The following is a 13,480-nucleotide window of genomic DNA, read 5'->3' on the forward strand; positions in this document are numbered from 1 at the left end:
TCCGCAGAGGTCTGCAGCTCTCTAGTACAGCAGTGGGAAGGTTCAGATGAGGCTCTGTTCCAATGTATAGAATAAGACACAAGTGGGAACATTTAGCTTTACTGTGCAAAGGAATACCAAGGTTTTAGTTTTGATAGTCTATAAAGTACAGCTTCTCAACCCTTCCCGTTATGTTTCATGTCTCTTCAACCCTGAATAACTTGGGCCTTATACGCCGAGCCTGGTACTGCCGCGCCGAGCCTGGTACAGCCGCGCCGAGCCTGGTACAGCAGCACATGGTGTCTCTTAATACTCCGAAATTCGCTTAATATACTTAATACCCCACTGGTTATTAAACATATTGTGTACTATAACATTTCCTTGTTATTTACCTCAAATCTACAGCTCTTTAGGGACATGGAGAAAAACGTGATGTCATTAATATTTTGATTCAATTTTCTCTACATGAATTTCTCCCCCCAGTTTATTGCTTCGATTGCATCCCCTATATGCGGCATTTTCTGTTTCCAACCAGTTTTTAAATTTTCTTACTAATAAAATGGAATTTTAATATGGATCTCTTCATAACTTGACCCTTTGTTTTGTCTGTGGTTTGAGTTAAAATTGTTGAATTTTATTGATAGTTCAAGAAGTGCCATTAGGACACCAGTGAATAATCGTTCCGTTGTATGGTGGGGCGCCTTAGTATAGGCTAACAATGCTTTTTCCTTGGGGAAAAAAATTGAAAACTAGAAGCTACCATTCTCCTTGTCAAAGGGTGTGTCTCTACTTTCTGAAACAGTTCATTGATTGGACATTGTCACAGTTTTAGGACACCCTCCCCCGAACTGGTAACACCCAGTTGTCAATTTATAAATTACTAGTAGGAGGAACTGTACTACTCAGCTGTTATTTCATGGCATATACAAATGTTTACATTGCAATTAGACAGTCGTTTTACGGAGGGTTAGAAGCCTGATCCTTATTGGTCCAGTTTCCCTATCACCAACCGAAGGGCTCTTGTTTTAGGAGATCATTTTGGGCAACCTATGGGCTTCCAGTGTAGAAATAGGTGACATCTTTCCACTGGAGCTAGAAGCTAACACAGTAGGCCTCTGCTGGGTATCTCAATATATGCTGTTTATAGATGTAGCATTTCTTAAAGTGACGCACTAGAAATCTATTTTGATGTAGAAAGTTAAGACTTGTTTTCACCAGACCATAACTTATCACCTATCCATAGGACGATTGAGTACTTGTTGATTGGTGGGGCCCGCTCCTAACCATTAAAAGGAGAACTTCAATCCCTATGAGAATGGATTAGTGGTACACAATCTCAACCTCTGCTTCATTCATTCCCTATGGGGCTTCCAGGTGCTGGACTTGGCATTTTCTGGCAGTCCAATCTGCCATCGGTGCAGGTCCGACCAGCCTGACCCTCGCCCACCGCACCACCACCAATCATCAAGTCATCACTCTTCCAGCTGATCGGATTTGCCAAAAAGATATTGCTGACTTAATATATTACTTCATCTTGTTGGAAGAGTGTTTTAGTTTTGCGTAATACTAAAGTCCCTGTGTGTTTTTTTTTTTTTTTTTTTTTTTTTTTTTTTTTCCCCCCTTAAAAACAGGTGTCTGATTTAGTTATTATATTGAACCACAAAAGAGCAGTCGAAGCTTTTGCCAAAGGAGGTAACTTAACTCTGGGAGGAAATTTCACAGTTGCTATTGGACCTCTTGGGAGGTAAGGGCAAGAAATGATGAAAATGGGACAAGTGAAATAAATTGTGAGCTTTTTTAAAAAAATGCGCTAAACTAGTAAGTCAGTACTATTAGTTATTAGTTTTTGTCTGTTTTCTCCCAAATGATTCCTTCTCACGAATGCAATCACATGGAGCATTATAAACCTGGTGGTGCAATGTGACTACATCCAGGATCCGTATTTTCATGATATTTTATACAAATATATAATTGGCACTATCACAATATACAATTTTTTTTATACTGGGATCTGGGCTAAGTGGCAGCCGGGTCTAATGCTGAGCCGGCTGTCGGTCAGTGCTGGGTCCTGGTTACAGGTCAGCCACCACTCGCCATGCACTGACCGGGCATGTCAGCGGTCACACAAAAAGAGCTGGGCATGTCAGCGGTCACACAGAAGGAGAGCTGGGCATGTCAGCGGTCACACAGAAGGAGAGCTGGGCATGTCAGCGGTCACACAGAAGGAGAGCTGGGCATGTCAGCGGTCACACAGAAGGAGAGCTGGGCATGTCAGCGGTCACACAGAAGGAGAGCTGGGCATGTCAGCGGTCACACAGGAGGAGAGCTGGGCATGTCAGCGGTCACACAGGAGGAGAGCTGGGCATGTCAGCGGTCACACAGAAGGAGAGCTGGGCATGTCAGCGGTCACACAGAAGGAGAGCTGGGCATGTCAGCGGTCACACAGAAGGAGAGCTGGGCATGTCAGCGGTCACACAGAAGGAGAGCTGGGCATGTCAGCGGTCACACAGAAGGAGCGCTCTGGGTATACTAGCCCGCCTGTGACTCCATTGGGCCCACACTAGGGATGTTCAGCTCCACAGATTTTTTTCTGCACTGTCCTGTGGCATGAATATGGCTGGGGTATGGCAAAAAAACAGGAGGCTGCAGTATGTGCAGGCAGAGAAATCCAAGATGGAGCTAACGTGCCTTCATCAGGTGCCAGGATGGAAAGAGCGGCTGCTCCCAGCACAGTGGGGAGACTTGCTGGCTCTTCTCGAACAGGACACTTCTCTAGATGGGGTCACATGTGCTCCGTGAAGAGTAGGCTACCCAGTCCCCGGAGTCCATAGGGGAGGGTCAGGCTGCACCTGCCCCTAGACGTCTTCTTGTCCTGCAGCTTCATTGAGGGGCAACTCTCCCTGCCACCAGCCACTTACTGAGCCAATTAGGCTATGTGCACACGGTGCAGATTCTGCTTCGGATCCGCAGCGTTTCAGGAGCTTCGGGTCCGCAGCAGATTTAGGTCCGTTGTACAATACCATTGTTTTCAATGGTAAACTGAAAACCGCTGTGCACATGCTGCGGATTTGCTGCGGGTTCAAATCTGCAGCATGTCAATTCTTTGTGCGGATTCCGCTGCAGTTTCACACCTGCTCCATTGTAGAGGTCTGAAACCGCAGGGCTAAACCACAGGCTAATCTGCAGATAAACCGCAGGACTTTAGTCCTGTGGATTTATATGCGAATTTTACTACAAAATCCGCACCACCAAAAAACTACGTGTGCACATAGCCTTACAAATCCGCAGGACCAAAATCTACGTGTGCACATAGCCTTACAGGACCAAGAGGATAAATGACCTCAGCCGGCCCATGACTCTCGCAGACCTGGTCAGCAAATCTCAGCCTACTGTCTGAAACGGGTGACCTGGAAAACCAACTCCCGCAGGAATAATGAAAGGGTGGTTGGCATCCCCATCCCCGAAAACAGGGAAACCATCCCACTATACACTGACCGGTGACTTGCTCTCAATTTCAGAATTTACTCTGGGTTAATCTACAGTGTATGCAGGTCAAGTGTTTTTTTTACATGAGCGTTTACCCTTTCAAAAGTGCTGAATCTCCACTGCTAGAACACCTGCGAATCTCAAAACGTCAGGATTCCCTGGTGTGCATCCTTTATATGTGGCCCTATCCCTGATGACACTGATGTATAGCACTCTATGAAATCAACCTGCCGCAAGGACAATTTGTTACATTCTATAGAGGTTTTTGTTTTGAAAGTGTTAAACTTTTTTTTTTCTTACCCATATGACTGACGTTTCATATCTACAGTTTTATATTTTGTATATTCCGCACCTACAGTTTCCCTTTTACAATTGCTTCTCCTTGTCTTGTCTAGTAACACCCTTTTTCTATAATGTACCAATTTCTCCTAACAGTAGGGACTTAGTTTCTTATGCCCTTCCAGACACTGGAATATTAGGGATTGTTTTGTTTTTTTTTTGCTATTTTTCTTCCGTTTATTACCTTCTTCCCATGAGGGCCATCTCCCTGTATACATAGCTGAGCCCGGCATCACACACTGAGCTCTTCCTGCTCTTCTAGAAATCTGGAGGGAGATGTTGCAATCAGGAGCTCGGCGGCCGTCTACACGTACTGCAAGTCACGCGGGCTGTTTGCGGGAATATCGTTGGAAGGGTCTGGGTTGATTGAAAGAAAAGAAACCAATCGCAAGTAAGTTGGCGCATTATCAGGGTTTGGGAAATGGTTGGAAACTTTTCAGTGATCACTTTGTATTGCTTCCTGAACAGAGGGGATCTGACTGCAGGAATCCCCACCCCACCCTCACAACCTTATAATGAGGGAGTCCCAGGTTTGCTTCTTGCAGTAGGGCAGTAAAGCTGTTTCCTTTACCTCTGGCATTCACATGTGGAATACAGTGGACATCTGCCTCCAACTGTGAGAATCTGAGCTAACTCGCCGGCAGCTTTACCTCTTTTTAAATGCTTAGGTCAATAGTGACCAGCTGGGAGGAAATATTACAGGGAATAGTACAATTGATAAGGCATAAAAATAAAAGTTGTAAAATGATGTAAAAGTCTATATCGCACCCTTTTCCGTTTTTCACACAAAAACAAAAAAGAACACAAATTTCTATTGGTGGAGGAAACATTTGATCTCTAACAAAATCATGCACCCATTTATTGACCATGGGGTTTTATCTGCATTCGTTCGGCTCCATCTGCCCTTACCTTAAGGCTAAGTGCACACGTTGCAGAAAATTTTTGCTCAAAAACCTGACTCCCTTCCCAGAAACCGCACCTATTTTTCCGCGGCGGTTTTTGCGCGTTTTTGATGCGTTTTTTTCCGCAGCGATTTCAAAACGCATGGAAGAAGCCAAAACTGCGGAAAAATCCGCAAAATTAATCAGCATGCTGCGTTTTTTACCGCGATGCGATTTTTTTTTTTTTTTTTTTTTTTTTTTTTACCGCAAAAAAAAACAAAACGCATCAATGTGCACAAAAAGTGCAAAATGCATAGAAGTGACTGGGAAGCTTATTTTTAGCGGTTTTATAGTGAAAACCGCTAAAAAAAAGCTGTGTGTGAACACGGCCTCAGGCCTCTTTTACACTTCCTGATATTTCCGGTACTGGAAAAACCAAGTACCAGTGCTATCCGTGTTTCCGTATGTACCATGCATGTGCGCAATTGGTGACAGGTACTGCAATAGAATGCAGAATAGAAATGACAGAAGTATAGGTGTTAGATGTGCAAAGATAGAAGATAGGAAGAGAGAACAATATCCGTGTGATTGTATAATTAGTGCTGCTAAATATACACATTTTTCAGTACATGTATTTAGCTAATAAATGCATTTTAAAAAATTGCATGGGGTCCTCCTATCTTTAATAACCAGCAAAGTCTAGGCAGACAGCTGCAGGCTCATATTAATAGGTTGGGAAGGTCCATGGATATTGTCCCCTTCCCAGCCTAATAAGGCCAGACCTCTACTGCACCAGAAATGATGCCTCCATTAGCTGCGCCAATTCTGGCACTTAAGTGTCTGCACTTCCCGATTTGCCCTGGTGCATTGGCAATCGGGGTAATGGGATTGTGGGGTTGTTGTCAGCAGCTGGCACTGACATCAAGCCCTGGGGTTAGTAATGGAGAAGTGTCTTCTCAGACACCTCTATTACTAACCCCATAGTAAAAAAAATATACACACAAGTCCTTTTATTTGTAAAAATCCCTCCCAATTTTGCTTTTTTTTTTTTTTTTTTTTTTTTTCCATCTATTTATTAAAAAAAAAATCCACATCTGTCCACCGTGGTCCAAATGGAGGTCCCACATGGAGCTTCATAAACTGGAGCATCAGCCACTGCCGGTTCTCATGCTGCACTGCGCGAGAACCCAGCTACTGTGACGAGCGGTGACATCATGTGTAGCCGTAGTTCACAGCCGCCGGTTCTTGCGAAGGCTGTGAGAGATCCGGAATGATTAGCAGTGACGTCACCGCACATCATACTGGCTCTCACGCTGCACTCCGTGTGGCCCGGGCCTTGCAGCCAAAGATAGCCGCGTCTAGCTGCTACATTGCAGAGCAACACAAGCGTATGGAGTCTCATTGTGACCCACACGGTACGGTGGCTGTGACAAGCAAGTCACAAATTCAACCGGGCCGTGTGACCTCCATCGTGGGCAGTGTCACCATGTAGCTCCAGCCTTTTGCTTACATTTTGTGTTCATAGGGTAATGAAATGAGCCAGTAAATCTTGAAAGCGTTGAGACTGCTTCTTCAGACTAGATCCATCAACAGCAGCTCGTTGATGTTCTATAGGTAACTTTCCAATTTATTTTTCCACGTTTCTGAGTATAGAGGTGCTGAAAAATAAGAAAAAGCTGCACTATACATACTGTATGACAGCGATGTAACACGGAGGGTGGATTTATTCTCTCCCCACGGTGGAGCGCTTACTGCATGAATCCAAGATGCCTAAAGCTTCTGTCTTTACAGGCCAAAAAGGGCGAGTTGGCAGCTAATGATTTCCAGATTCCACTAGGTATTTTTTTGTCGGCGATCAAATGTCGTATTCTCCCCAACACTTTTCATTGATTTCATACATATCCGATTCCTTGCTATATAGAATATATTGTCTTGTAACCTGCAGGATTGTAATTAAGTATTCATTACAGATTTTATTGCCAAGAGGACATCCGGGCATACGAGGTCTTATTTGGTGAGATTCCCCGCCCTGCACAAGCCGAAGAACTTTACGACATTCTTGATTCTTTCACTGAAAAATATGAAATTGAAGAACAAAGTATGAACAGGAGAAAAGTCAACAGAGAACAAAGAAAGGTGCGAGCTGCAGGCGTCCTCTATTAGCGACTTTACCTTCTTCATGCAGTCATCCGCTTGCAACATTTCATGTACATGTCCTTTTGGTCGTACGGAGCTGGGATACAGCCGGCACCTAATAGCAACGACCACAGCCGGCTCCAGTCACAGTCAAAGTGCAACCACTCAGTCAACCATCAGCATCCATGAGATGCAATTTTGGGGTGCCAGTGGGGTTAACATGGTAGCTGGGGGTCTACTGACAGCCATTGTCAACTCTGTCTTGGTTCTCCTATGAAACCCAGTCAGTAATTTGACTGTATAGTGATACACTTTAGTATTACAGTATTTAGTACACGCAATCGCACAATTACAGGTTCATGTCCCTTTGGGGGGCCTAAATTATCTTGATGTCTATAAAAATCTATGTAATAAACCCATGAGCTAAACACCATTAAAAAAAAGTGCCAGAATTTGTTTTTGTCACTGCATTTCCCCCAACAAAATGTTGTATGTACCCCAAAATGGTACCAATAAAAAAAAGCAACTTGGAAAGACCGGGTCCAAACTAGGCAGCGTCTGAACTGTTTTGGCTCCTGTAGGAAGGGGAGTAGCCAAGTATGGAGACTCCCTCAATAACTTTTATATACCTTTTTTATTGCATTTTTCATTATTTTAGAGGCCTCATTCCGACATCACTGGTTTTTCGCGTATGCAAAGAAACAGTATGAAATGTCAGTGTTTGGCCAGTGTGCCGTCTGTGATTTTCATGTATGGATAAATCGATTTAGAAAGCTTCTTCCATCCTTTGCCATGTTAATCACCGACCACACATGGATTGAACACTGATGCCATGTATAGGTGGGCTAACTCAGTAATAAGTGGTGATGAACAGTCAGTAGGGTGCAACAGTTAATTTCGGGGCCCACCGGAGGATCCTCCGTCCTCCGCAGGGCCAGTCCGATGCCTCCAGCAGAGCCGTGTAGCACAGGATTATAACCTGCTCCAGAAATATTATTTTATAGACATATTTACTAAGCTACCTGTCAGTGGAGCTGTCTAGGTCTCTTTAAGATGCAGTTGGCTTTAGATCATCCACCCGAGTGTGTGCTGCCTACTAGTGCGGCCAGATAACCGGAGGGACTGCTATTTGTGGAGCGCCTGGGAAACTCTTGTGTATTGAGACTTGTACTCCAATCTGAAAGCTGTCACCTTTCAGCACCTGCCATGTACCGTGCAAAGCTCGCCTAAAAAGGAGCCGATCTGAGACAATCTTTCTCGCAGGACATATGAGGGCGATTCTGATCAAAAAACATTTTGAGATATCTACAGATGTAACCGCTGAATCTGTCGGCTTCTTACACTTTCAAGTGGATGTGATGTGTTTATTTCTTTTCTAAATCTAATTTAAAAAAAAAAAAGTGTTTTTAATGTAGCTTGCTTTTTTTTTATGTTGAAGCGACCACATTGGAAACATACATCTACATTTACTCTATTAGCCCGTAGCAGAGCGTGGCTATGGCTGCCATAGTGACGTGTGGCTTTATGGCTGCCGCAGTGACGTGTGCTTTGTGGCTGCCGCAGTGATGTGTGGCTTTATGGCTGTCGCAGGTGCAGTGTGACTGTGTTCCGCTGGTGGTACTGCGCAATAGATTGGTACCAGCAGCAGTTTCCATATTGAAACACCCATCACTTGGGTGTCCCAATATGGCGGTCGGTGAACTTCCTCTGCTTGGAATTCTGGGATACGGTGACATCTGGACAGAACAGGAAATTAAAACATTACAAGGCAATTATATAAATAGATATACTTGGACATAAAGAGTAACACTCGCTTCCGAAATCTTTCGACCTATCAGTACCTTTGATTGGTGGTAGGGACGGAGACCCCGATTCCAGTTATGTATCACTTAGCTTATTGAGTGCAGCAGTTATAGAATCAGTTTTCTCTGCTGCAGCGCTCCATTGCTGAGCTGTATCACCCCGCCACACCTAAACTTTCTGTGCATATTTGTATAGTGGCTGAGAGCTGCTAATCGGTGCTGGGAGTGGGGTTGGACTAGGAGGCATGAGGCCAGTTGTACTGTAGTGATAATCTCCTACTGATAAAACTCTGATTGTATTGAAGCAACAAAATACAGCTTAGTAAGTGACACGTCCCTGTAATTGGGTCTCTGCCTCCTACATCATGGTGCTCTCATATTGCATAGCAAACACCCTCTAACAGATTTCCTTTGACAAGTTTATGTAGTTTTGCTTTTCTTTCAAATCCACTTTAACATTCAATCAGATTTCACTGCTTCTTCCTCTCTTATTTGTGCGCTAAGTTTTTATTTGTAGAACCCTTTTTTTGTTTTATCTCTGTTGCCTCATGTAATATTAACCAGCTTTACGTAGCACCAACCTATTCTGCAGGAAATGACAAAGACAAGTAGTGTAAGGACAGAGGAAAGAAATATGAATGTAGTAAGAGAAATATAAATGTAGCCATAACCTGCCTGTGTGTTGTGTCTTTATGTAGAAAGAGATGTCATTCAAGTCGAACAGACAGCGCCCTCATCAGTCCGCAAACGGTACAGAAGGTAAGGACCAGGCTCTGTCTCTATCAAGTGGTTAGTATTTATCATGCCCATATCTTACAGGTAAACACTCAGGATTTAGGTAAAGTAGATAAGCTGGACTTACCTTCCTGGGAAACTATATGGTTGCAGTGAAAGCATGGAGAGTAAAAAAAAAAAAAAAAGCAGCAGCCTGAGCCACCGATGAGTAGAAAATACACAGGCTTGCTGTGGGAATGCGAAAAAATTGATGTGATGGTGTAATGCAGTCCATAACAATAAGCCAATATTGGTTACACTATGTAACCTCCTTCCACCTCCATTTAGTTTTCATGACGTGACTATACAGCCATTTTATTGGTTGTATGTGTGGCATTTAGTGTTCATGTATCACAGAGCACCATCAGTGGAAGGCTCGCAGCACTTAGAAGGGCTTCCATAATCAAGCTTTGCACTAGCCACTTTTGTTTAGCTTGCCCCAGGGGAATCCTGGTCTGCAACCTTTTTAAGCCCTATACTAGGACCTTAACTTACACATGATGCCCCTGGGTTGAGTTCATGAAGTGCCTGCTGGCCGGTGGAGCGTTACTGCAGAGGATGAGTCAAAAAGCCTGATCAGTAACAAGAGGTAAGGAAAAGAACAAAGTAATAAAAATAGTCAAAACCTGAGTCAGGGTCAGTAGCCTTTCTCTTTGTGTCACCCAGCTTTTTATAGGATCATATTTCCAGAATGACCCCGATTGGCCCCTTTTAAAAGATGCCGTTTGTGAGTGGACGATGGGCAAAGTTGTGGTATTTCAGATATCCTATATCCTCCCTTTATCTTTATCTACACACAATTGGAAATGACTTCAGAAAGCACACAGATGAACGGCATACTAGGACACACAAATCACCGCATTAACAGACGGAGCTTTTTATCTGAAGTAATGCGGTGTATAGTTCAGTCAAAAAACGGAAGTGCTTGCATGAAGAAACATGAATATTTCAATGTATTATGAATAAAGAAGAAAAATGCAGCACTCACCAATAGAGCTGAAAAACGGTGCGTCTTTATTTCACATGAATTCCTGGACCCGTAGAAGCGAATAATCTCGAAACGGCCGTTGTCCGGCACCTCCCTCCCCTAGCATTCCTCTAACGTCCTGCATGTCCACATACCTGTTGATGGAATTCATGTGAAATAAAGACGCACAGTTTTTCCAGCTCTATTGGTGAGTGCTGCATTTTTCTTTTTTCATGGCACAATTTGAAATATTCAGCACACCATCTGTTAACTCTGTGAAGCTGCCCTGTTTGACACCTCTAGCATGCTCCCAGGAGCCTCCCTGTAGTTCCAAGTTAAGAGCAGGCAGATGTGATGTGCTTTCTGTAGAGATCGCATATGGATGTAGCCTTACCCAGTTGCTCTATTGACCTTGTAGTCTACCTTTCAGTTATATACTTCCTTCACAGATATACATAAAAACACAATTAACAATAATCAGGTACAAGTGCAGTCAAAAATCTTACTGCCAAAAAGGTTAGAATGAAGTTAAACTCTGGTAAGTGTAACTAGATGAATTCAGAGCATTAAACCAATAAAACCAGAGGATGAATGAAATGTCTGGCCTGCAGTCCTATTGAATGGTGACTTCCCACTCCACTGCCAGGCATGTTTCGCATATTGCTTCTTCAGGTGACACTTCATCAGGTAACTTCAATTATGCGTCAGTTTAATCACATGATTGAAGACTGTATTATCTGCAGCTGTATTTAAACTGACTACAAGTAGCGTTCCTTATATTTGTTTGTTTTTTGTTTTTTTAACAAGCAATCAATCCGACAAGTCTCCATTGTTGAAGTGACCTTTTTCAATCTTTCGTATTTTACGAGATATGACTCCATAATGTAAACTTTTTTTTTCTTTTTTTTTTTTTTCAGCTACAAGACCTACTCAGAGAAGTTACCCCGACCTCTCCAGCTATAACATGAATGAGCGTGAGTATGAGCAAACTGCTGCTTGATATTCTGTTTGATGATGCGATGTTGCATGCAGCTGCTCAGCCATGGAATCCCATGAAGCTCCAGGAAAACATTTTTCATGCAGATGTTTAAACTAATGGAGGTTTGGCCTCTTCACATATGGAGTCAGAAGAGCATTGCTGACTTCTATGCTCGTTGACCCCACTTTGTCACTTTATGTGGTCTCCTCTTCTTCTTGTCTACATTGCTCTGGTTCCTTAATGTTTCCACTGTTCAGTATTGCCACACACCATACTGAAAGTTCTTCCCTAAAGTTCCTAAATACTTCACAAACTGACTTATTACAATGGTGGTATCCAGTTACAAGACTCCCACTGAATTCGGTCAGATCTTTAAAGGGAACCTGTCACTTAATTATGCTTTTCATTAGCTGCCCCCAGTCTTGTTGGAGTGAGTTATGTTCATTCCTAAGATGTATCTACAAAGCGAAATGCCCCAGTATAGAAGTAAAAAAAAAGAAAAAAAAGTTTATAATCTTTTCTTGCCTTTTGTGTAAATCTCTGGGTTGAAGTCATGTGGGTGGTGCTGAATATCTGCCGTCACGCTCCTCCAGCCAGCAGTCCTGTCCGACCGCAATTTGAATGATGGGCTGAACTGCCCAGACATCATGGCGCTCCCTGAGGAAGCATGCATGACTGAGCCGATGTCCAGCTCCACCCTCATGACTTAGAAAACCAGGGATTTACATAGAGGTGAGTGCGGATTAAATATGGTTTTTATATTGCTTATGTACTGAGGTGTTTGTTTTTATAGACACAGGTTAGGGATGAACATTATATTATCGTTATGGCTTTGGGGGGACAGCTTAGTATGGTAAAATTATACTCTCCTTATAAAGTAACCATTCTGCCACAAATGTTTGAAAGATCCAGATGTTATACACCTGTGATGATGGGACTGAATGAAGAACCTGAAGTCAACCATTAAGTGGAGTGTCCCAATACTTCTGTCCATGTGGTGTACATCACATACTGAATTATTAGGTGCAGTAGATTCTCACAGCCTAGTGAATGGGAACGATAAAGCAAATGACACTCTGATCAAACTCTGATCCGCATAGTGCAATCCGATTCTCTTGGAGAAGATGGACAAAAAAATTCTCCATCTTCTCCATTTTTGTCAGTGCGTGGAAAACTAGACTGCACTCAGATGTCATCCGAGTGCACTCATTGACTTGCATGGCCGAATATTATCCAAATATCAGCTTGAACTTGGTCATACAGCAATTATTTATTTTTTTCTCCTTTCGGAGAGACTTTCTCCAAGGAAAGAAATTGGATGTGCACAGCCCCATAGAATCACATTGGTCCGGGTTCGATCTGATGTCTTGTTGTCGGATTGCACTTGGACCGATTAATATGGTCGTCTGCACAAGTTCATAACATGATGAAATACTTTACCTACTAAAGTTGGACACATAGAGAAAAATCAAGACTGGGAAGATGCACCTAAACAGTTTGGTGGCATTATTTGTACGTGGTACTAGGATCAAGATTTCCTATTTTCTAGTAATGCTTGTAAATCAGACTCCCGTATAGTAGATTAAGAATCTGTAAGTTTTGCTGCATGCATCCTTTTATTATATTAGATGTTATATAAGCTGGCGTGGCGCCTGGTTGGCACGTGGGCACATGGCAGTTGAGTGATGAGCAGTCCTAAAGGGGGATAATAGGAGCATAGGTTATATAACCACACAGTGAGTGGACGTGTAAAAGGCTTCCCCGTAAAGCTCCTATTATGCCAGTAATCCGGAGGTGAAGGATTTCTCAGCCTTTTCTACATCTCAGCAGCTGTATTTATAAATCAAGTAAATATGTTAATCCCCCTGGTGGTCTCCCCTTCTGGCTTCTCCTATCTGTTACATCACCACCTACAAAGACAAAGCAGCAAATGTACCCAAAATATATTTAGCCTAATACTTACGAGGGAATCCATTCTGGGGGGATTATCCCATACAGAACATGTTTTTCAATCATTTCCATTTATGAATGAGGACGATGGATTGTTTTGAATGAATAACATATGGGGGGTTGGGGAGGGTCAGATACTCTAAATGGACACAAGCATTGCGACACTTACACATTATACCTACAGGAA

The 13,480-nt window shown here is 43.0% G+C and overlaps 1 protein-coding gene across 1 annotated transcript in view; it reads left to right on the plus strand.

Moving 5' to 3' along the window:
• SH3YL1 (SH3 and SYLF domain containing 1) overlaps positions 1-13,480 on the plus strand; it is a 144,592-nt gene that overhangs the window by 66,090 nt on the left and 65,022 nt on the right. Inside the window, exons 5-9 of the mRNA XM_073576445.1 lie at positions 1,611-1,723; positions 4,067-4,195; positions 6,656-6,821; positions 9,322-9,382; positions 11,282-11,338. Of these exons, the coding sequence (XP_073432546.1) occupies positions 1,611-1,723; positions 4,067-4,195; positions 6,656-6,821; positions 9,322-9,382; positions 11,282-11,338 (526 nt within the window). The remainder of the gene's footprint in view (positions 1-1,610; positions 1,724-4,066; positions 4,196-6,655; positions 6,822-9,321; positions 9,383-11,281; positions 11,339-13,480) is intronic.

The sequence above is a fragment of the Dendrobates tinctorius genome, unplaced genomic scaffold (genome assembly GCF_039654945.1).
Source record: "Dendrobates tinctorius isolate UK_male_01 unplaced genomic scaffold, ASM3965494v1 ptg000049l, whole genome shotgun sequence".
NCBI lineage: Eukaryota > Metazoa > Chordata > Amphibia > Anura > Dendrobatidae > Dendrobates > Dendrobates tinctorius.